General features: G+C 45.6%; 2 protein-coding genes across 4 annotated transcripts in view; both read left to right on the top strand.

Annotated features, from left to right (window-relative positions):
- The window catches only part of PSMD14 (proteasome 26S subunit, non-ATPase 14), a 51,388-nt gene extending 38,690 nt beyond the window's left edge, over positions 1–12,698 (top strand). The window contains exons 8-12 of one of the 2 annotated variants that reach the window (XM_076342771.1): positions 185–292; positions 3,663–3,737; positions 6,079–6,204; positions 7,508–7,570; positions 11,941–12,698. In XM_076342771.1, coding sequence (XP_076198886.1) covers positions 185–292; positions 3,663–3,737; positions 6,079–6,204; positions 7,508–7,570; positions 11,941–11,994 — 426 coding nt within the window. In that variant the 3' untranslated portion in view covers positions 11,995–12,698. Of the gene's footprint in view, positions 1–184; positions 293–3,662; positions 3,738–6,078; positions 6,205–7,507; positions 7,571–9,775; positions 10,201–11,940 lie in introns of those variants that run through there. The other variant, XM_076342770.1, reaches the window with a different exon arrangement.
- Positions 12,699–14,160: 1,462 nt separating this feature from the next.
- Positions 14,161–20,814, top strand: TBR1 (T-box brain transcription factor 1). 2 transcript variants are annotated; one of them, XM_076342768.1, is made up of 7 exons: positions 14,162–15,208; positions 15,620–15,774; positions 16,099–16,220; positions 16,592–16,750; positions 17,597–17,658; positions 19,848–19,965; positions 20,071–20,814. In XM_076342768.1, the coding sequence occupies exons 1-7, from the start codon at positions 14,517–14,519 to the stop codon at positions 20,689–20,691; spliced, it is 1,929 nt and encodes a 642-aa protein (XP_076198883.1). In that variant the 5' UTR covers positions 14,162–14,516; the 3' UTR covers positions 20,692–20,814. The 2 variants fall into 2 exon arrangements, with proteins under 2 accessions (XP_076198882.1, XP_076198883.1); XM_076342767.1 differs by having other exon boundaries at positions 14,161–15,208; positions 19,848–20,814.
- The last annotated feature ends 321 nt before the right edge of the window (positions 20,815–21,135 follow it).

Raw genomic sequence — 21,135 nt, 5'->3', positions numbered from 1 at the left:
TACAGGGTAGTGTAGTGTGCTGATAGCATAGCCAGCAGGAGGCTCTTTTTTATTAATATTATAATTAAATGATTTTCTGGATAAAGGCCAAAAACAGATGAGTTGGTTATGCCTTGTCCACTGTTGCTTGGCACTATTAGTTCCATTTTCTAAAAAGAATTGACTTGACATCTTGTTTTTACAGGTTGTTATTGATGCCTTCAGATTGATCAATGCTAATATGATGGTCTTGGGACATGAACCAAGACAAACAACTTCAAATCTGGGTCACTTAAACAAGCCATCTATCCAGGTAAACCCAGTGTTGATAGTCCTGTAAATTGCAAGATTTATTCAGCAATTTTGGGGAAAGGTACCTAAAAACAGTAAGCTACAAATCGTTTATTGTTCTCTCTATAGCATTTTTCTGCATGCATTCATAATTGATGTGATTCATCAATGGAGTTATATATGTGAAGAGTTTAAAATTGAGCCCTAAATTAGCTACCTAAGTGTGAATGCATGTATAAGTATATACTGGAAAGGTTAAAGTACAGATTTATGGAAATGCAAACTTCCAAAAGTGACAATTGATGTCATACCATGTGATGCAAGAATAGGTACTCTTTTCAGTACTGCAATTTAAAAACTGCTGCTTATTAACATCTCAGCTTTCCTAAGGATCCATTATTCTGAAGCAAATTATGGAAAAAGTTCCCTCTTCATTAATAATCTTTTCTTTCTACTCTATGCTTATATAGGTTCTTGCTTAATATGTAATCTAGATGTCACCTTGTACTGTGTCTTAATTAATCTCTGATTGTTATATAATGCAGTAATTTGCTGAAAAAATGGTGGAGTAGGAGATTCAATGGGTAGATAGGATGTTTGGTCGGCTTCAACTGTAATGTTTCTTTTGAGTATGTTGTCTTATGTTTCTTTGCAAGCATTTGTGAAACTTTGAATATTTAAGTTTGATTTCTGAAGTTGACTTTCACTAGTAAGACAAAAGTGTTGGTCTTCAATGAAGCAAACCTTTATTTTGAGAAATAGCTTCTGTCCTAAAACAAGTATCCTCTGGAGTGATTAATGTTTTTATCTGTGTCATTCTTCTGCCTCAATGTTTTTTCCTTTTTTCTCTCCAGAAAACTTTTTTCCCTTACTATGCATTGTAAAAGGCATGTGTACTTGCAACCATGAAGCCTAATTCCTGCTCTTTCGATGTTACTTGAACAATAAAAGTAATATTTGCTAGATAAACATCCAAGAAAAAGGCCGTATGCTAGTCATAGTAGAACTGAAATAAGGGCTAAACTTCTGCTGTAAGAGAGCCATCCTTTGGGAGTTACTGGATCACCATACCCCTATCTTCAAAAGATCAGTTGTTTTTTATTACTAATGCATCGAAACCCTTTACTATTTATAAAATGCTAGCCAAAAAAATCAGACAATTAGAGTGTCTGCTTCAGGAGGTGGTTGTGGTTTACTTTTTATTTTTGAATTGGTAAAAACTGTGAACTATAATGAGTATGAAATAAGCAGCTAATACTCTTGATTGGATATAGGCAAGCTCATGCTTGCATCTTTCAGGGCTTTTCTAACTGGGCTTTTCTGGACTGTTTGTAATGACCTCCACTGTAAACCCCTGTAGTATTGTTCAACTTATTATTTTAAGATGACTGTCACTACAGCATGGCATATTTTGGCCATGGGAGTTTTGGGTTTCTGTTGCTAGAGTGGGTATTTTTTGTTTGTGTTGGTTTTTTGCAAGTTGGCAGTGAGCTGTTGCAAATGCCACTGTTAAGCTAAAAATCATAGTTTAAAATTATACTCTGTTCTTAAAACTGCAAGGGCTCTTGCAGTGTTGTTTTGCTTTTATTCTAAGGTTGTAAATAAAATTCTGACCCAGTTGAGGTCAGCAGCAAACTTAATATTGATTTCAGCTGGGCTAGAAGCAGAGATTTTAAGGCATTCCTTAAAATGTCAGGAATAAGAATGGTACATGGCTTGACTTCATTCCTTTTTGGGGGTTTTTTCTTGTGTCCCCTTATCAACAGCTTTTTTACTTGCTCTTTGTGCGTCTAACTTGTAAGGCTTGTTGGAATGATGGTTTCCATTTGAAACAAAACACACGAAGAGCAAGTTTTGCTTTAAAGCGTTTTATGGGTTTTAATTTAACCTGTTGCAGTGGCTAAACTACAACTACTGTTCAGGTTTGAAGTGGAACAGTTGTTTACCTTTTACATTTGTCCACTCTTTTAAAGAGTGATTCCAGAAGGGGAGAGAAAAGAGAGAGGATGGTGGGGGAAGGCAAAGATGTCTGTCAAATTTAGGAGCTTTAGAAAACTCCCTAAATATCTACAACTGAGTTTAAACACAAACCCCAAAACCTCATATGCAATCATTTTGAGTGGGATAAGAAAATGGCAGTGGAAATACTTATTGCTAATAGCTTTGACCATAAATTACTTTGTTGATGATAAAACCTGTATTTTACAATTTTAATTATAATAAGTGGCACAGGTAATGGTTATCTGTAACTGCTGGTTCTCATGAATGTAACCATTCAAGTAGTTTTGTATTTTTGTATATGTGTTTGCAAAAGAAATCTGTTTCAAATGTATGTATGAGAACATTTTCAGCTTTCATACAGATAATTTTGGAATGCTGAAATACTAAGTTGCATAAGATGCAAATACACATTCATTCTGTATAGCTCTAAAAAATATGTTTAAACATAAATAGGTGGAATGATTAAAACATAAGCAATATTTACCACTAATTCTGCATATTCTATGTATGATTTATCATATCTCATTTCTAAATATATACTTCATGTGTAAAATTTTATTTGAAAAATAGACAATTTTAGTTGTGGTGAGTATTTATCATAGAATTTTCTTAACCCCCCCCACACCCCCAAATATTAATCCAACTCACCCTTAAGTCATAAATATAAAAAAAAAAAAATGTAATGCATATGAGCAGAATGGAAGATACATGCATATAGGTGTCACTTAACGTAATCTCAGTTGATCAGGTTGTGACGTACAGGTTTAAGGACAAATTTGCAAAGGGCATAATTATAATGAGAGAGGCTTTTTTCCATTTAAAGTTAAAAAAGAAAATTAGCTTTAATATCCAAGGGTAATTTGATGCGTGTAGTCTAACCGATACCTGACATGTTTTATCGCTGCTTCAGCTACTCTCTCTTTGTATTGTACCTTAGAGAATGAGCTTGGGAATGTTGGCAGTGGTTGTAAATAAATGGATAGCCAACATTCTTTGGTTTGTAACAGAAAGAGCCTTATATTTTAATAGAAGTGGTAACCGAATTTATTGAGAGAGGAAGGATTTGAGAGAAATATGTTTGTGCATATGTATCGGTCAAATGTTTGCAGGCAGTTACCACTTTTTCCTATGATAGTTGTTACTGTGTGAAAAAATCCATGGTTTAGAAATAGAAAGTATAACTGTCAGTTAACGAATGCTGAAAGAGAAATAGAAACAGGTATATTTACTTGATACCTACTTAGAGTCTCTGTGTATTTGTTTCTTTGTGTTTTTTCTCTTATTTAAGTGATGCTTGAAGATGGCTGTGTTTAAATGAACTCTTCCCTTCTAATATTTCTTCATTTCAATGGTGGGTAATTTTTATGCAAACTTTTCCCTGAATTTTACAGGCACTAATTCATGGACTAAACAGACATTACTATTCCATCACCATCAACTACAGGAAGAATGAACTAGAACAGAAGGTAATTGTTTTAGCTTTTATTCAGAGGACAAAGAACACTATATGAACTATTTAAGATTTGTGGCAATACTCTGATGTCAACTGCTGATACTTTCATTAGTTGTTTTAACTCTCCTGGAGTAGATGGCTTCTCTTCCAGAAAGCACTGGGATGTGTAGTCATGATGATGAAACCTTCCAAAACCACATTCTAATATTCATATAAATAGTTTGGCAACATTTTTGTCCGCATGTTTTATGGAAAACCCTCATGCTCTTCTCTGCACTTAACAGGTTTGTGCAAAGTTTCAAGTTTTCAGTGATGAAGCTGAAAGACATACTAGCTGCCTTAGGTTGTCACGGGCTGGAATTCCTGAACCTAGAAGACCATATTTTCCAAAATGGAATTGTATAACCAAGGAATCTCAGGTTTTTATTGGCTATAATCACTTTGACAGAAGGTGCTTCCAGCTGGTATGAATGGAGCTCCCCAAAACTTCACTGAATATCAGGAAGTAGTGATGTCCTGCATTTACAGAAAAAATATTGTTCAGTTACCGACAACAAATATTGTCAGTTACTTTTGTATCAAACTTCCTTAGTTACAAGTAAAATCTAGCTTGACAGTCTCAACCAGGAAAACAAACAGAAAAAAAGAAAAAAGCTTATTTGTCATCTACGGAAGTTAATTCTTAAAAAGCCAGATTCTGTCCTCAGTTATGCCTATGTATGTTCTTGGCTTTGTTAGGGTTATAAATTGATCTCAGAGTTGGAGTTTATGATGAAATGGTCAGAATAGTTTTCTCACTTAATTTTGACTTTTAGAGGGCTAGAAGTAATTAAAAAACCCCACAATTTTGAATAATGGAAGAGTATGCATGCAAATCAGGGAGTTGAAAAGAATTTGTGAAATGCATAACCCTCTTTAGGACAGTGTCAGACTTTCAAGACCTCACTGTTACTAAAAAGAGTAACTGATTCAACAAAACCACCTCTCTCAGGAAATGTCCATGAAGCTTCCGGAGGTCATTGTTTCCGTTCAAATACAACAGTGTGGCCAATCTGGTCTTTTCTGAAGTTCCAAGTGCTTGTTTTCTTTAATGGCTTTACATATGTAAGTTACTACCTTTGCAAATAGGAGAATAATCTTGACCGAGTTAGGGAAACGTTAATCTGTGAGGCAGCAACTATCTCCAGACATCTTTCATAAGGCAGGTTCATACATATCTCAACCCCTCCTCGTGGTGGTGGTGATCTGTTATCTCCTGTAGTAAGAAGAGTACATGCTTCATATATTAGATGAGGAGCACATCACGCCATAATTTTAAAATCCAGATAGCCAAGCTAAACTGTCCATATGCAGTTTGCCTACAACCCCTTCTGTCAGTAGCTAAGATCTTGCTAATACGAATTATGACACAAACTTTCAACTTGGTTCATATGTTCCAAAGCCAGGTTTCTTTGAAAGCTGTACGTAGGATGAAACAGGCACTTTTATTCAGGTAGACAGTAATTACAGGGCTTAGGGGTTCTCAAAGACGTCTGTAGTAAATGTTCGCAAATTGAAGGCAAGCTGAAACTGTTTGCTGAAAGGGTCCTCCCTACAGTCCTCAGGTGTGCAGGAGTTCCACGAAATATGCTTTCTTTATTCATGAAAATCAGGAAATTGCCTTTGTAGCTATTCCTTCAATCTTTCAAGAATGACATCAGAGTGTCGAGTAAAACACTTCAGATATTTCTAATAGTCCCCATGTTTATCACCATCAAACTCTGCATCACTTTCTCATGTTTTTAGGGCTGTTTACTTTGTAGGACAAACACACACAGGTCATGCTTTGGTTGCTTTTGAAGTTCAGTTCATCACAACTGTGGCAGCTGCTTGCATACAGTTCAGGATAATCAGTGAAGCCTGAAAAACTACTTCATACATTTAATCCAAGCATTAAAATATTTTTCAACTTCATCAGAGGCCAGAAGCTTTAACCATTCCTTATTTGGCAGCTAAAATACTCACCTTTTCTGTTAGCTCTCCTACAATGCAATTGCGCATTCTCAACCTACAGCAAAAATAAAAAATTACAAAAGAAAAACCTAAATATTCCTGTCAAAGTAAATGTGACCCTGATTTCCATGCCTCATTTTCATATTTAGGGTTCAAGAAGTTTGATCTTTAAAAACTGACGCCAAATCTATCGTCTGCTTTAGCAGAATAGTTGATTATTGTATTTCCTGTATTTAAACATTGTAAGATCAATAATTTTTTATTACATTCTTACTATTATAAATTGTTTTTCTGTCAAGAGATCTTCATAGTATTATGAATGTATTTTACGATGAATGCTCTAAAGAGGTTTTGTTTTGCAGATGTTGCTAAATTTGCATAAGAAGAGTTGGATGGAAGGTTTGACACTTCAGGACTACAGTGAACATTGCAAACTCAATGAAACAGTAGTGAAGGAGATGTTAGAATTAGCTAAGAATTATAACAAGGTATTCATATCCCATAGTGATAGTATAACTGTAGCTGTGTTTATGAAGTGAAGAAATTTATTACTTAATTTCAGAAGTAAGAAGTTGATTATCACAAGCTTTATTCAGAATGACTTGTAAAGGACTAGACTGTAAGAACAAAACAGTTGTTGCAGGAACTTTTTTGGACCTTGGTGGTTATTTGATTTGTATAATCTGTTTTCAGCAAAGAGTTTCTTGGAATTTGGTTAAATTAGGCACAAGTGTGGTTTTAATGGCCTTGTGGAGACTGTTTCTTATTCATTAACTATGTATCATTTCTATGTGAAGTTGCCCATTAGCTCTTTAGGCTTTGCCACCCGACTTTTTGCCCTAAACTAGAAAAGCGTTTAGTTACATGTTTTGCTTTGAAATGTGAGTAATCACATCAATTTTGTATTTTTACTTAGTGAAGAGAGTGTAAGATTCCTGTAGATCAAAATAAGCAGTTGATTGTATTCTTCATTCCTTCAGTCAAGGACTACTTGATCAGTATAGCAGAATAAAGGTTATTTATCTGTATCAGTCCAGCAGATACATAGTAAGTATTTAGAACACATTCTAGAGCCCAATTCAATGTTCTTTTTAGATAAAGAAATTATTATTGGTGTTGTAAGAAAGAGGAATCACAGTTATTTGTACTGTTTTAATACTGGCACTTACACTTAGAAATATTTTTTATAAATACTAGATCTCAACAAGCACTCTTGAGTGGTAAGCATGTCAGTCATTCTTGACGAGTGCTATTTTTTTAACTTCTTAGAAGTCCTTAAAAACAAAATTCAATATTACATTCACTAATTAAGTTAGTGAATTTACTTTGTAAAGACACTGTGTTTGAAGGCAACAGAACATTATAAAAATGTATTAAAATAAGTGACTTTAAACAGTATAAAAAAATTACTGACATCAAACCTCCGGTAGTTGAAACAGTGTAGGTAACATTAGTTTTGGTTCTGCTTTACTAGTTTAACTATCTTCAACTCTTGATACCACTCATTTTAAGATTTTTGCTTAAAAACAGTTTTGTGAATATCTGACAATAAAACCATTCATGAGTATTTGCCTTGATCTTTTGCACTAACACTTAGTAATTAAAACCACGTCTGCTGAAAAGCTTATGAAAAGTACCTTTCCTTTTGACTTTCTGAAATGTGTTGCCGTTTGATTTTTTTCCCCCCTTTTTTTTTTTTTTTGAGAAAGAGAATTATTTTGAGAATCTTGTGGCTTGGGGAAAAAGTAAATGAAATCTGAAACACTGACCTTCTCTGTGTTTCTTTCACAGGCTGTTGAAGAAGAAGATAAGATGACACCTGAACAGCTGGCAATAAAAAATGTTGGCAAGCAGGTGAGGTGTGATGAATTAGAGTGAGGTGGAATGATATGCTTCGTTCATTCTAAATATTAATTCTTTTACATGTGCGTAGGTGATTTCAGTTTTACATGCGAGATATTCTCAACGCTTCAAATAATGAATTTATTTTTGTTGAAGATTGTTGTGTAAGGAACAAGGCTTTTGACACTATAGGTAGTCGGCAGAATATCTGCAAGTTGTGTTCTACGTGTGTTTGTATTACATGCTGAGGAGCAGTGTTGAGATTTGGTAGTTTTCCTTTTTTTCTTTTTTCTTCTTTCCAAGAAGAGGCATAAAGTCTGTCTCAGAGAGGCCAAAACTGTGGAGACTTTTAAAAAATAGTAATAATTGAAAAAAGGTGGGAGTGTTGTTTATACATTATCATGGCTAAAGAGCCAGCTCACCCCTGTCCTCAGTTCATGAACACACTGCCGGTGCTTAGCTCCAATACCACACGTATGTGAGTAAGCTGCATTGCTCTATTGCTGTTGAAGGAAAACAGTTTAGGACCATAGCTGAAACTGAAAACACCCACTCAATTCATTCTATTCCTTTGCAATGTCAGGATAGAATGTCCTTATAGAAGACTCGACAGAAAACTATTTCTACGTTTGATTTCAACATAAAGGTTGAGGAAGTGTGCTTTGGTGAGGGAGAGGAGAACAAAACAAGTTTGTAAGAGGTTGTGTTCAAATTCAAGAAGGGCAATGGAAACAAGAAATAGCTTTAAAAATATCCAGTGTGTCCTTAAAGAACCAGTATTTATTGCATTGCTACTAGCAGTAGAAGAATTTAAAGGATTCTGGATTGCTCTTATGTGTCAGCTTCTGGCAGCTATGTCATAACACATCTGCACTATTGTTCAGTCACTCATGTATTTCTGTAGCATTCAGAACAATGGAGTTTATGCACACCTACACATACATAAATATATATATAAAATAAAACATGTAAGAAGGGTTGTATTTTAAGGGTTATGATGTAATCTCAAACAGAACTTAAGCTTCACTAGTTGTTTAAATCACTACACATACATGAAAAAAAACCCTATTTTGATGCAGTTCTTTAAAAAGAAAAGAAATTTTTTCCTGATAAAATTAAGTTTTCTTCAAATTTCTCTAAATTTGAACAAAATGGTTCAGTTAAGTAATTTCCATGTGGGTTTTTTATGCAACTTACATAAAAAGCTTTGTAAACAAACAGCTGCTCACAATAGGGATATTATGTTATTAGGTTACATAATTTGCTAGGAAGAGAGAGAATATTGGAGAACTGTATGATCTTTGAAAATGAGTTATTTAAGAAGGACAGCTTACACAGATTTTTCTTCTAGTACACTTTTATGTAAACTTAGATGGGTTCGTTAGATTTTGACAATAATTCTTTTTAAAAAAAAGTTAAAATTCCCACACGATTGTCTTCCATATTTTAATTTCTTTACACACAAGAATACTACAATAATACTACAGTAAAGTTTAGAGATGTTTTTAAATATGCCTGATAATTTTGCAGTATTTGGAGATTAATTACTTAATCTCAATTCTGAAACTGAAGAAGTGCATGAGTATGGTTTTCAACCAGAAATAATCTTATTGTTTTATGCAGATGCCCACAAATGCCCACATCAATTGAGTAATAGTGTGTGTGGATGTGTATTTTCAGAACTCTGCTCAGGCTTAACATTCAATTTTTCAGAACATTTGAACATAACATGGTGCATTTTTTCATTTTTATGGGTATAAATATGCTAATTTTCTTGCAGTCAACACAACTATTCAAAGACTGTGTTAGATCATGCTTGAGTCTTTACAGGATTAGAACATGCATTTGTACAAAGATCTGAAAACAAATTGCAGTGTACCAGAACTAAGATTAAAATATTGGCCTTAGCGAGATGCATAGTAAATTCCACATATTGTGTGTTGTCCTTAAAACTCACAGCTGTGTCACGCTTACTCTTCAGATGCTGGATAGAAATTTACTTCCTAAACCTATCCTCAACTTATCCGAGTGATAGTATGGACTAATAAAATCTTACTCATGGAAATTCAGTCATTTGCTAGGTCTTGTTCGAATGGAAAATTTAGGAGCATTACTGGCCTGTGTTCCTTAACTCACAATCGCCTTAAATAGACCTGAAGTGAATGAAATCCTCCAGAGATGTTTGTCATTTCTCTCATGGCATCCTTTGTATTTCAGGACCCCAAACGCCATTTAGAAGAGCATGTGGATGTGCTGATGACCTCAAACATTGTCCAGTGTTTAGCTGCTATGTTGGATACAGTTGTATTTAAATAACCCATTTACTGTTTGTGATGCTTTCTGTGTATATTTGTTTATTGTTTCTAATACTCACAAAACAGAGACTGTTGAGGCTATATTTGATTAAACAGAGACATCTGACTTCATTTGCAATGTAAGTGCAGCACTATAACACCTTTCAGTCTCTAATTGTGCAGTTGCTTCAGTTTCTTTATGTCAGGGTCTTTACAGATTCCAAAGCATTCAAGAACACAATGTGGGCAAAAATGTATTACATTTTCATTTAATATTTGGGGGAAAAATCAGTAGTACATATATATTTTGATTGTTGCAACATAATAAAAATACATTTACAAACCTTTCTTAAGTTCTGGAAGGCCTTTTTTGAGAAAGGACGGTGGGAATTAACAGTGTAGGAAAAGTGTTGGTAAAGGTTTATTTCTACTCACTGTAAAACTACTGAGATATTAATTGCTAAGACAGCAAAAATTCTCTGATGAAATTTGGCTCCCAGTGATTACCAGATACTCTAATTGAGATTAAAACAAAAATTTGTGGTAGCACTGAATTCTGAGGGATGTACAAAACCCAAAATGCTGAAAATTCTCCTGACAGCTCCCTTTCAATATTATTCAAACCCTAATATCCACAGAAGACAACTGACCTTAAGAAAATGAATTCAGTTATGCTGATAACTGAATCACACAACTCTCACAAGCGGTGTCATAAATAGCAGTATTCTGAGAATAAACATTAAAGTGATAGAGGCTGTTCTAGGTTATATGAACCCTCCCTCCTGCGAAAGAGAATGTACACGAGTTGTCCGTATATATAAATATATGGAAAGAGTCCCAACTGGAATATGACATTTAAAACAGTTTCCACTGACTAGAGAGAGGGAAACACTGACAGGAAGGCAGGTGGGTTGGCTGCTTGGTTTTAAGCAGGCAAAGCCAAATAACTGGGTTTGGGGAGTGACTCTGGGTTTTGGGCAGCGGGCTGGTTGGGGTTTGTTTGGGTTTTAAGTATTGGATGGTACTTAAGCTGATTTGATTCTTTTGTCTGGGCAGAAGTGTTCTCTTTCTGTGTCACTCACAATATTTTGTTCACGGGATTTTGAAAAAAAAAAAAGAATGAACGGCAACAATTGTGGCAGGCAAATATTTTAAAACTAGATACATCTTTTTGTGTTGATGATGATTTTTTTTTTTAAGTGATTTGACTTCTTACTTGCATAGTAAAGAAATAGCCCATAAAATGGTCTCATTTTCCACTTTGTGCCCAGTAATTTTCTATTTACTTATTCATTACCATTCAAAGGTTTTTCTTTTGTTTGGAATTTCTTATTTAGGCCTTTTAATTTACTATTTTAGCATAACTCTCTCTCAAAGTATATTTAGCATGCATTTACTTCAGAGGGAAACATGCAGATTTTTGCAGCTGCCCTCCTTATGGCCTTCCCTCTGCCCCCACAGTAGGCAGTAGAATATCAGACTGGGAAAATGGAGACATACCAAACTACATTTGCCTGCATATAGTTAAATGGAAGTGCTTTCTGGCGATTTGCACTAAAACCTGCGTATCATCGAGGAAGGCTGTATTTGGGCCTTGCCGTTGTCCGATGTGTGCATGCACCCCTGCACCCCAGGGTGAGATGGGGCAGGAGCTGATCGGGGGACCTGCCCTTGGGCTCATCTGCCAGCGGGGCTCTGCATCCCTGCCGCTATCTACTCCCACGCGCACGTGTAACACCACGAGGGTGACATAGTTTGGCAGGTCGTGGGTAACATGGCACTGCAGAACAGGAGAGAAGCTATCGCAGTGCTGCAGTGTATACCTGCATGGAAGGCCGGTGTAAGCAGGGAGACAAACCAGTGAGTCTTGCATATTCTAAATTAATTTTGACATGTACCTCTTGCAGAGGGTAGCTGAAGGGAGTCTGTTGGAGATGCAGATCTCCTGTAGTATGAGCTTGTGCTGTGGTACCCTGCTTTCTATCTGCTCCTCAGTTTGACTTGGAGGCACAATTTTCCATTTACTAAGATGTTTCATAAATAATCAAAAGGCTGTTTTTCGGGACATCTTTCCTCATTTTTGTCCAGTGCTTTAGGAGCTACACAGAGGATTTGGAAGAATGTGTGCATGCAGTAACCTGAAAAGCAGCAGCCCATATACCATCTTGGAGGAAGAAAGAGGTTTTCAGCAGCTACCTTCTGAGCCTCCAGCCGCAATGGAGCAGACCTTCATTAGCAGCTTGACCCCTCGTCACCTGTCAGCATGAAGGACGGGCATATTGTATTAGCAAGCCTCTCTCCTTCTTTCTATGACGATTCTGTAACACCACCTGCCATTGCAAATCCCCCTATTGTACCGGTTTAGGAGTTGTGCACTGAAGATTTTTGGCATATATTAGCACTTCCATGTGATTGGCAGTATACCACTGAATTCATTGCAGCTCTGCATCTCTATGGGTGTAGCTCCATAATTCAGGGCAGTGTTTCCCAGGGTTTATCTGTGTTTTGACCCATCTCCTGTCTATATAAGTCCATTACCTTTCTGTCGGTTTTGAGCAGAGAAAGGGACACATCTGGTGAAACAACTGTCGGAAACATTAGTTAGAACTCGTATTAATAAAACTATTTTCTTAGCACTCAAAGGAGAAGGTGTAGTATGGAAAGTTGCATGCGCTGTACCACCCAACTGCGAGTAAAACAGTGAACTGCTTGCTTTTTGCTTCATAAATTATTTTATTAGAATAACTTCCTTGCAGAGAGTGTGTGTATGATGGCTTCTATGAAACACCAAATAACTGAACTAGCTTACGGTTAAGCAACAGAAAAACTAAATGGCCGTGGGATTTGAGAGCGTTGAAATACACATTCTGACAAGTCATCCTGGTTCTAGTCTTCTCTGGATTTGAGTCTGCAAAGTTTCAGCCTGGCTTCAGATGATTATACGCTGGTCTTGGTTTTATTACGTGATGATCCGAGCTGCATTAACTATCAGTGGAATTTGAAGCCGGCTGCTGGTGTCACCTGGAAAGAGATGCGATCTGTAAAATACCTGAAGTCCAAACCGCTAAGGGGAAAATACTAAGAAAAATGAAAGAGGGCTCCTCCCCGGGCAAAAAAACGGTGCTTTTAAAATTCACAAGCTCGCCTAGGAAGGGAAATTGAGACTGATGCTGGGCAGAGGCGGGGGTGGCAAGCGAGTCCCCTGAACATTTCGGGCGCATCTTCACGCCCCGGAGGGTCCCGCTTCCAGTTAGCCCGAGGCTCGCACGGACGCACTGCGGGACCCACCGGCAGGTCCCTCCTGCTGAGGGGGGGGGTCCTCGGCGGGCGGGCGGCCGCAGCCCCCTGCCCGGAGGTGCGCCGGGCCTCGCCGCCGCCTCGCCGCCCCGGCCACCCGCGGTGCCGCGCTCAGCCGCCGCGGGTGCGCAACCCGGGGTCGCCGGCCGCCGCTCTCCGCCGGGGCTCGGGGCCGGGGCTCGGCTGGGCCCGCGGCTCTTGCGGAGGCGCCCCCGGGCAGAGGGTGCCGGCGGCTCCTGCCGCAGCACCGTCGCGGTTTGGGCTTCTCCGCTCCCGTCCTAAAGCTGCCGCCGGGGCCGCGGGCCGCGGCAGCGGCTCGTGAGAAACCTATTACAAAAGGTCTCTCCCCTGCTAGCGCTGCCTGTGGGACTGAGTCACGGAGGGAAAACCGGCATCGAGTGGAAAGAAATCCGGGGCCGGATGGGTGGATGGATGCCTTCCACGCTGTTTTGCTGATAATCCCCGGCGTTACGGCTCCCAGATAAAATATTTATTTGCTAAAGAACCCGTAAACATCGCGGCAAATACATTAGGGCACTTCGGCTGCGCGGCTTATGATTATTTCAGAACTTAAAAGAGATGATCCGCGGCCGCTGCCGGCGGGGACGGAGGGTGTATTTTCCCCCGCGAAGCAGGCACGGGTGGGAAGGGGTGGGGGCGTTGCGCCGGGGGGGGGGGGGGGGGTCGCTCACGGGAGCCGGGGGAGAGGGGCTGCGCGCTCCTAAAGGGGAGGCAAATTGCGGGGGTGAGCTGAGGGCAGCGGCCGCCCAGCCCGGCGCTCCCCTCGCAGCCGGTCCCCGAAGCCCCCAGCACCCGGTCTCCTCCCTGACACACAAAGGCGGGGGACACGCGCGCAATATTTGGGGAATCGCAGGGGTTTTGATTTATTTTCCAGCCGTAGTCAAAAAAAAAAAAAAAAAGCTGGAAAGGTCACATAATAATGAGCTCTTACAGCAAACACGCTCTTCCCTTCCCCCTTCCCCTTCCTTCTATCTCACAATAAAATCATCTCCTTCAATTTGCCATGATCGTCGCGACCAGGAGCCAGGTGATTATCCTAATTAATGTCTATCTAATTAAATTACTGTCAGCGGTTAACCAATGGCAGAAGCCGTTTCATCCTCTCCACAAGCAGCAAGATCAAAAGTGAGTCTTTCCTGATTGCTGCATAGTGTCAATTGGCCAATCTCTTCTCCCAGGGAAGGGGGAAAAAAAAAAAAAAAAAAAAAAGTAAATCAAACGTTTGGGAAGCATTTGGTGGATGAAGTGCTTTCTGTCTAGTGAGGGTCCCAGGATGTCTAGCTTCTGATACTAAGGAGCCCTTTCAGATCCAGGGACTGAAGGGTTATTACTGTGGTGCTAGAGCTATGCAGCTGGAGCATTGTCTTTCTCCCTCTATCATGCTCTCCAAGAAATTTCTCAATGTGAGCACCAGTTACCCACATGCAGGCGGATCTGAGCTTGCCTTGCATGATCATCCCATTATCTCGACCACTGACAACCTGGAGAGAAGTTCACCTTTGAAAAAAATTACCAGGGGGATGACGAATCAGTCAGATACAGACAATTTTCCTGACTCCAAGGACACACCAGGGGACGTCCAGAGAAATAAACTCTCTCCCGTCTTGGACGGGGTCTCTGAGCTTCGTCACAGTTTCGATGGATCTGCTGCAGATCGCTATCTGCTCTCTCAGTCCAGCCAGCCCCAGTCTGCTGCCTCTGCTCCTAGTACCATGTTCCCTTACCCCAGCCAGCATGGACCTGCTCACCCAGCCTTCTCCATCGCCAGCCCCAGCCGCTACATGGCTCACCATCCTGTGATCACCAACGGAGCTTATAACAGCCTCCTGTCCAACTCTTCTCCACAAGGCTACCCCACGGCGGGCTACCCTTACCCCCAGCAGTATGGCCATTCCTACCAAGGGGCACCTTTCTACCAGTTCTCCTCCACCCAGCCGGGGCTAGTTCCCGGCAAGGCTCAGGTCTACCTGTGCAACAGGCCACTCTGGCTGAAATTTCACCGGCACCAGACGGAGATGATCATCACGAAGCAGGGGAGGTAAGCCACCGCGCGGACCCTCGCCGGGTGTCGGGGCTGAGCCGCCGGGCTCCGCCGGGGGAGCCGCCCGGAGCCTCCGCCGCCCCGGGGGAGCCGCCCGCCCGCCGCCGGGGCCCCCGCGCTGGGCGCCGGGAGCGCCGGTACCCGCCTGCGCGGTGCCGGTGCCGGTCCCCGCCGGGGCAGCCCTCCCTGCCTCCCCGCAGGTCCCCGCGCCCGCTGCCCTCATCCCTTCCCCGCGGAAAGCTCGACGTTTTGGGGAGGGAGTTTCTTCTGATTTTTTATTTCCCGGTCGCTACCGGGAGCCGTGAGGATAAAGCACAACGGGCTGGCTCCTCCGCGTGTGCCTGTCGCTGCCGGTGGCTTGCTTTCCTTCTTTCCTTCTTTTTTTTTTTCCCCTTTCCTTTTTTATAGGCGCATGTTCCCTTTCCTAAGTTTTAATATTTCTGGTCTCGACCCCACGGCTCACTACAATATTTTTGTGGATGTCATTTTGGCGGATCCCAACCACTGGAGATTTCAGGGAGGCAAATGGGTTCCTTGCGGCAAGGCGGACACCAATGTACAAGGCAAGTTCCTCCAATTAACACTTTTCCCGACACATATGTAGGTGAGAATGATTAATTAAAGCCTTTGTGGACTGGCTCTGGCGACTTCTTAAAGGAGAATGGGCCAATGATGCTTTTTTTAAAAAAAAAAGAAGGGTAGAGGAGAAAGTAAAAGGTGCTCGGAAAACGCTGATTTAATCCTTCTCGGTTAAAATGAAGGGAGTTTCGGCAGTAAAATACCGCCAACTTTAACAGGGTCCTTCGGCCTCGTGTGCTGCTGCAGTGGCAGAACCGGGGTATACGCGAGAACTGTGATGTGGTTGTGTTTTTTGTTGTTTTGCTTAGGAAACCGGGTGTACATGCACCCCGACTCCCCCAACACGGGTGCCCACTGGATGCGCCAGGAAATCTCCTTCGGGAAACTAAAACTCACAAACAATAAAGGAGCATCAAACAACAACGGGCAGGTCAGTGGGGGAAACGCAGACGCTCTGCCAGACTTATTTTTATTGCCTCAGGCAAAACCCTGCCGTTCCCGAAAGGACGTGTATTTCTTTAGATCCTGTCGTTAGGCGAAAATAAAAGGGTGGTGGTGGTGGGGGAAAGCCCTCCCGTTTATCCTGCCGCGGGCCTCGTCGACCCCGAGCGCGTTGCCCAGGCTGACACCGCTGCCCGGCGTGGCCGGGGGAGCCTGCGGCCGGCCCGGGGAGGCGGCGGCGGGGTCCCGGGGAGGCGGCGGCGGGGTCCCGCCGCCCGCGGGCATCGCTCTCCCCGTCCTTCTCGCTCTAATTTCCTCCTCTTCCCGCGGCCCCCTCCCTCCTTTTGCTCTGCCCGACAGATGGTGGTTTTGCAGTCCCTCCACAAGTACCAGCCCCGCTTGCATGTGGTGGAGGTGAACGAAGACGGGACGGAGGATACCAACCAGCCGGGCAGAGTGCAGACCTTCACCTTCCCCGAGACCCAGTTCATAGCAGTCACCGCCTACCAAAACACCGATGTAAAGAGCTCCCCGGTTTATCCCGCTCGCGGTCGCCCGCGCTCCCTGCAGGGCACCCCGCCGAGGCCGGCCCGGCCGCTGCGCTCCTTCCCCCGGGGCTCCCCATCTCCCCGTTCGCGCCATTCTGCCCCGGCCGAGGCTGGCCAGCCCCGAGCGCGGCCGGGGCCGCCCCGCGCTTGCCCCGGGGGCCCCGCAGCGGCGCTGCCCTCCCCGCCGGGCCGGGCAGGAATCCTGCCGGCGGCGGTGCCGCTCCGCCTGGCGCTGGGCGGTTATCCGCGGCGTTTGTCTTCCAGTCGGAAACGGCGCAGCGAGCTGTTAAGCTGTTAGCTTAAGCCTTAAGTCTGCGGAGATTAATTAACAACCTCATTGATTGCGCCGGGGGCGACGGAGCGACTTCCTCAAATTAAAATCTCGTTAGTGCCTGGCTACGTTTCGGAGTGGTCTGGCTTTGCTACAGACCGGTGCCCCCTTTTCCAAATGACATATGTTCAGTCCACATTCTTGCTTTAATTATTTTGCTCGGTACAAATGTAAACTCTTAGCCACCGTTCTGCGCTACGTTTTGCCTGATTTCTGGATTTAAATATATTCATACCCATGCAGTAGGAATACTGACGCGTCTCAAAACAGGGGGTTAAATATTAAATTTTATCGTACTTTTCACCATAAAATAAATCTTAAAATTAGACTGCGATATCTATAAGCATGCCAAAGCTTTGTTTTTCACGTTTTGAAGGCAATTCGATCGACTAGAGTAAAGCTTGATCCTTTTAAAAATGTGTTGGCTGCAGTAGGGTATGTTTTTCAGGCTTTCACAACGTGCGCTCTGATCCTTTCTTTCCCTAGATCACACAGCTGAAAATAGACCACAACCCTTTCGCAAAAGGCTTCCGAGACAATTATGACACGTAAGTAAACCGGATTTTTATTACTCTTCTGCCGACTGCACCCACATGTCAAAGGGGGAAGCTTTAGGACGCGAGCTGGCTTCATTTCACACCGAAATGTGTAACGTCAGGCTTTTCCAGAGCCCTCCGGGAGGGAGGCACCCGCAAGCTCCCCCGGCGGGGCCGCGGGCGCGGAGGGGCTGTCCCTGCGGCTGGGCTCCGCGCAGCCCTGCGCAGCCTGCGGCCACCTCCGCGCCCGGGGACCGCGCTGCCCGCACCTGAGCCCGCGTCCCGCTTTGGCACTTGCGGCGGTTTTGTTGGTGGTTTTTCCTGGCGCGTATCTTTGCGCCCCTTTCCAAGTTCCCGTTTCACTTGCGCGCAAGGGCTCCGAACGAAGCAGCCGAGCAACCCGGGCTCACTCCCCGAGCAACCCGCCGGGTTTGAATAATCCCGGGCTCCGCAGAGGCGGTGTCCGGAGGAAAATTTCTTCGTCTCGTTTTGTTCTTCTCCGGGGTTGGATTTTTCCCCCCCTCCCCCCTCTTCCTCCTGGGTGGAGCTAAAACCTCCGAAGCTTTAATCGCGGTTTGTCCCCGTGCCGCCCCTGCCCGTCCGCCTCGGGTCCGCCTGTTCTCAGGCACAGCCGTTTGACCCGACCGGCCGCGGCCCCCCGCGGGAGCTGCGGCTGGTGCCGCCCCGAGAGTGGCTCCGGGGGGGCACCAGCCCCCGACCCCTCCCCGCCGCCTTTCCCGGCCCTCGGGAGCCGAATGGGGACATCCTGGCCCGGCAGGCGCTGACGGCTGCGGCTTCCCCCAGCCCGGGGCGCGGCCCGCCCGGCAACCCCCTGCCCAGCCCGGGCCGGGCCAGCGGGAGGCGGCGGGCACAGGGCGGCCCACACGCCCCGGGGGGGCGGGCGGCTTTGGAGCTCACCTGTCCCGCTGCAAGCTCCGGGTCTGCGGGACGGGGCTCCGGCTTTGGGAGGGAAAACCTCCTTTTTCCTCTCTAAACTGCGGCGGGGAGCGGCCTCCCTTGGAACGCTTAAACCCGCGCCTATCTTCAGCGCCTGCTGAAGCCTCCCTCAGCTCTGACAGCGGTTCGGCATCCCCCAGCAGCGGGATTTCAGTCCGAGGGCAGAAACGACGCCGAGGCCTGAACTAGTGCGAGAGGGGCCCGGGGCCGAGCAGCGGCTCCCCTCGGGGAGCGGCTTGCGGTGCGGCGGCTCTCCCCGACGGGCGGGGGTCGCGGCGGCTGTGGCGGGGGAGCCGGGCCGCCGCCGGGAGAGGAAGGGCGGTCCCTGGTGCCACAGAGGGCGGCAGCCCAGCCGTGCCTGCCCGCTCTTCTGGGAGCTCTGCGGGGGAGATGCGCGGCCTTCAGAAAGGCTGCGTGGCCTTCGCCCCCAGCCACAAGTGCTTTTCTCTTTTTAATAGGAAAAAAACTTTATAGGGCGTCACTTGAAAGGAGACGGGGGGAGGGGGAAGCTTCAATGTTGTCTAGCACGTTGAATTTGTTTAAGGGCCAAGTTTATTTTGGATAAGAAATTCCAGGAGGCGTGGAGGGTTAATTAAAGCACAGTTTTAGCCTGAATTAAATACAGATAGTAGTTATTCATCCATTAAAGTTTTTATAATCGCAAATTGCAGCCCAGCATGGGAGAATTATATATAGGCCACACAGGGAACGCTGGATGCGTCTGGTTTTACATTTCCTACAGTAGGTGTTTAAAGATTAGCTTAATTTAAACTCGGTAAAATGTTGATGGTTCGTCTGTGACTCCCAATAATAAGTGTTAAACAGCCGATATAATTCCGTAGTCTGCCACTCATGCTGTTCGCGGCGAATGACCGGGTTGCCTGTTGCGCATATGGCGGGACCGGTCAATGCGTCGCCGCGCGGGATTTCAAGCCGTTGCGATGCCGGGCTCGGGCCGGAGCAAGAGATCTCAGCCCTGTCAAGGAACGGCCAACCGGTTCCGAAAGATCCGCTCTCCGTGCCTCCCCCCGTCCTCCCCCTCCCCCGTCAAGGCCCTCAGCGCTCCCGGCGCCGGAGGCCGAGGCCGGAGAGGGAGCGCGGGCCCCCGGGCCGGGCGGGAGCGCGCTGCGGCGGCCGCCGGCCCGTCCCCTCCCTCCCCCGAGGGCTGCGGCCGGCCGGGTGCCGCGCCGAGGAGGGCGCCGGGCTGCGGCGGACACCCAGCTCTCTCCCCTTCTCTTGGGCAGGATCTACACGGGCTGCGACATGGACCGGCTGACGCCTTCCCCCAACGACTCGCCCCGCTCGCAGATCGTGCCCGGGGCCCGCTACGCCATGGCCGGCTCCTTCCTCCAGGACCAGTTCGTGAGTAACTACGCCAAGTCCCGCTTCCACCCCGGGGCAGGAGCCGGCCCGGGGCCCGGCGCCGACCGCAGCGTGCCCCACACCAACGGGCTGCTCTCCCCACAGCAAGCCGAGGACCCGGGGGCCCCCTCGCCGCAGCGCTGGTTCGTCGCCCCCGCCAACAACCGCCTCGACTTCGCCGCCTCCGCCTACGACACGGCCACCGACTTCGCCGGCAACGCGGCCACGCTGCTTTCCTACGCGGCCGCCGGCGTCAAGGCGCTGCCGCTGCAGGCGGCCGGCTGCGCCGGGCGGCCGCTGGGCTACTACGCCGACCCCTCGGGCTGGGGGGCCCGCAGCCCCCCGCAGTACTGCAGCAAGTCGGGCTCCGTGCTCTCCTGCTGGCCCAACAGCGCGGCGGCGGCGCGCATGGCCGCCGGCAACCCCTACCTGGGGGAGGAGGCGGAGAGCCTGGCCCCCGAGCGGTCCCCCTTGCCGGGCGCCGAGGACTCCAAGCCCAAAGATTTGTCCGACTCCAGCTGGATCGAGACGCCGTCGTCCATTAAATCCATCGACTCCACCGATTCTGGGATTTACGAGCAGGCCAAAAGGAGGCGGATCTCCCCCTCGGACACCCCGGTGTCCGAGAGCTCCTCGCCCCTCAAGAGCGAGGTGCTCACCCAGCGGGACTGCGAAAAGACCTGCGCCAAGGACATCGGCTACTACGGCTTCTACTCGCACAGCTAGGCGCGGCCCGCCCGGCCCCGCCGTCCTTTTGCACAATAACTCCTCCGCGTTAGCGCACTGACCCCCGCCCCTAGCTGCCCCATCCGTACCCCCGGCCCCGGCCCGGCAGGGAGGCAGACCCGCGGCTGCCGCCGCCCCCCCGCCCCGCTCGCCGCCCGGCCCGGCCCGGCCCGGCCCGGGGGCGCGGGGGGCACCGCCGCTCCGAAACCCACTGATAAGTAGGATGCTTAGACTCTCTCAAACCGTACAGCGCTTCCTTCCTTTTACCACGGATGGATACTAGGGGATAACAGTAATAGTGGGGAAAAAGAGCCTGTGAAATGCCTGTACATAGTATTTAATTTATTGTAACCAATTACTTTTCTTTGGTTCTGTTTCCTTCTTTAGTATTTAATTTATTGTAACCAATTACTTCTCTTTGGTTCTGTTTCCTTCTTATTGTTT

This window comes from Aptenodytes patagonicus, chromosome 6, assembly GCF_965638725.1.
Source record: "Aptenodytes patagonicus chromosome 6, bAptPat1.pri.cur, whole genome shotgun sequence".
Classification (NCBI taxonomy): Eukaryota; Metazoa; Chordata; class Aves; order Sphenisciformes; family Spheniscidae; genus Aptenodytes; species Aptenodytes patagonicus.
This window is presented reverse-complemented; position numbering and strand designations above follow the sequence as displayed.